The sequence below is a fragment of the Phaethon lepturus genome, unplaced genomic scaffold, assembly GCF_000687285.1.
Source record: "Phaethon lepturus isolate BGI_N335 unplaced genomic scaffold, ASM68728v1 scaffold4383, whole genome shotgun sequence".
Taxonomy (NCBI): domain Eukaryota; kingdom Metazoa; phylum Chordata; class Aves; order Phaethontiformes; family Phaethontidae; genus Phaethon; species Phaethon lepturus.
The window spans coordinates 33,800-35,133 of NW_010531142.1; the positions used below are offsets into that span (position 1 = coordinate 33,800).

General features: G+C 37.7%; 1 protein-coding gene across 1 annotated transcript in view; it reads left to right on the plus strand.

Moving 5' to 3' along the window:
* The window catches only part of WFS1 (Wolfram syndrome 1 (wolframin)), a 35,443-nt gene that overhangs the window by 32,365 nt on the left and 1,744 nt on the right, over nucleotides 1-1,334 (plus strand). Inside the window, exon 7 of the mRNA XM_010284447.1 lies at nucleotides 1,261-1,334. This exon is cut by the window's right edge and continues 1,744 nt beyond it. Coding sequence (XP_010282749.1) covers nucleotides 1,261-1,334 — 74 coding nt within the window. The remainder of the gene's footprint in view (nucleotides 1-1,260) is intronic.

Genomic DNA, 1,334 nt, shown 5'->3' on the forward strand with positions numbered 1-1,334 from the left:
TGCAAACTTACTGAGGGAGCACTTAATCCCCTCATCCCTTGGTAGTGAAAGGAGAAGGGAAGATTAAGGTTCGTGCATTCAATGTTGGTATAAGTTTCAAGCAAAGCAGGGGATTTCTAGTTGCCAATGTGAGGTTTTGTTGTAATTGTTGTCATTTTGTTGTCCATTATCATATGGTAGGGGTGAAAACGAAAAGGGGAGATGAGGGATACCTCTTTCCAGTCTTTTGAATAAGTAGTATTCTGAAAGAGATGCATTTAAGAAGAAGAGCAGGGATTTGCTAATAAATAAGCTTATGCCCAATGTTGTGTTGTTGTTGCCCCAGATCACCACAATGCCTAGATCTTTGCTGAAGCATTCTTGGCCTTTCCCTTGAACTAATTAATATAAAAACATAAGTTCAGGAAAACATAAAAACTGTCTTTTTATGGGGGAAGGAGGATTGTTTGCAGCATCTAATGTGAGGATGCAGTATTTGAATGTGTTTGAAAAATCCTGTACCTTTTTATTGATCCCATGTAAAATGTGTGGTTGGTCACGAGGAGAGAATCTGATCCAGCAGTTCCTCTGTTGTCTGGTGACTGTGTTGGAAAATGCCATATAAGATAGGTAGAATTTTAAGATCCTGTACAGTTGCTGTTGTGGAGTTAAAAGAATCCCTAAACGTGTAGTAATTATAGTTAAAGATATTTCTTCTGCTTTACAAACCAGATTTTGACAGCTGCATCCCTTGATGCTTGGGAAGAATTGCTTTAAAGGTAAACCACAGCTGTAAAGACTTCCTGTAAGTGTGTATGAATCATATGCACTGCTTCCTGTAGTGTATATACATATCAGAACGTATAGCATAATCCTTGCAGAACAGTGGCAGAGTTAAGTGCTTTAAAGCTACAGTACTCACAGCTCCGGCAACAACTTAAGATAGTACAGGACTGCGACCATGTGGTTTATCTTCAGTATGAAGTTAGTGGAGCAGAATATTTGACTAGGAAGCCATTTAATTATATGTGTCAAAGGTAATGAAATACATCTTTCCTGAAATCAAAATCACCTCTCAGCTTCATCTGACTGAATTAATCAAAGTAGAGCTAATAACCTCAGTCAAAGTAATCTCATTTTATTGGCAGCATTCATCTGAAATAAATCTTTTCATGTCAGCTGAGGTTTAGACAACTGACTGCTACTGCTTCAGCCAGGAATATCAGTGATGCAAAGATACAAAACTGCTCATAAATTAAATGCTTCTTTCTCTCTTTCCAGGTTGTAAAATATCCGCTCCATGCCATTATGGAAATTAAAGAATACCTGATAGATATTGCATCAAAGGCAGGAAT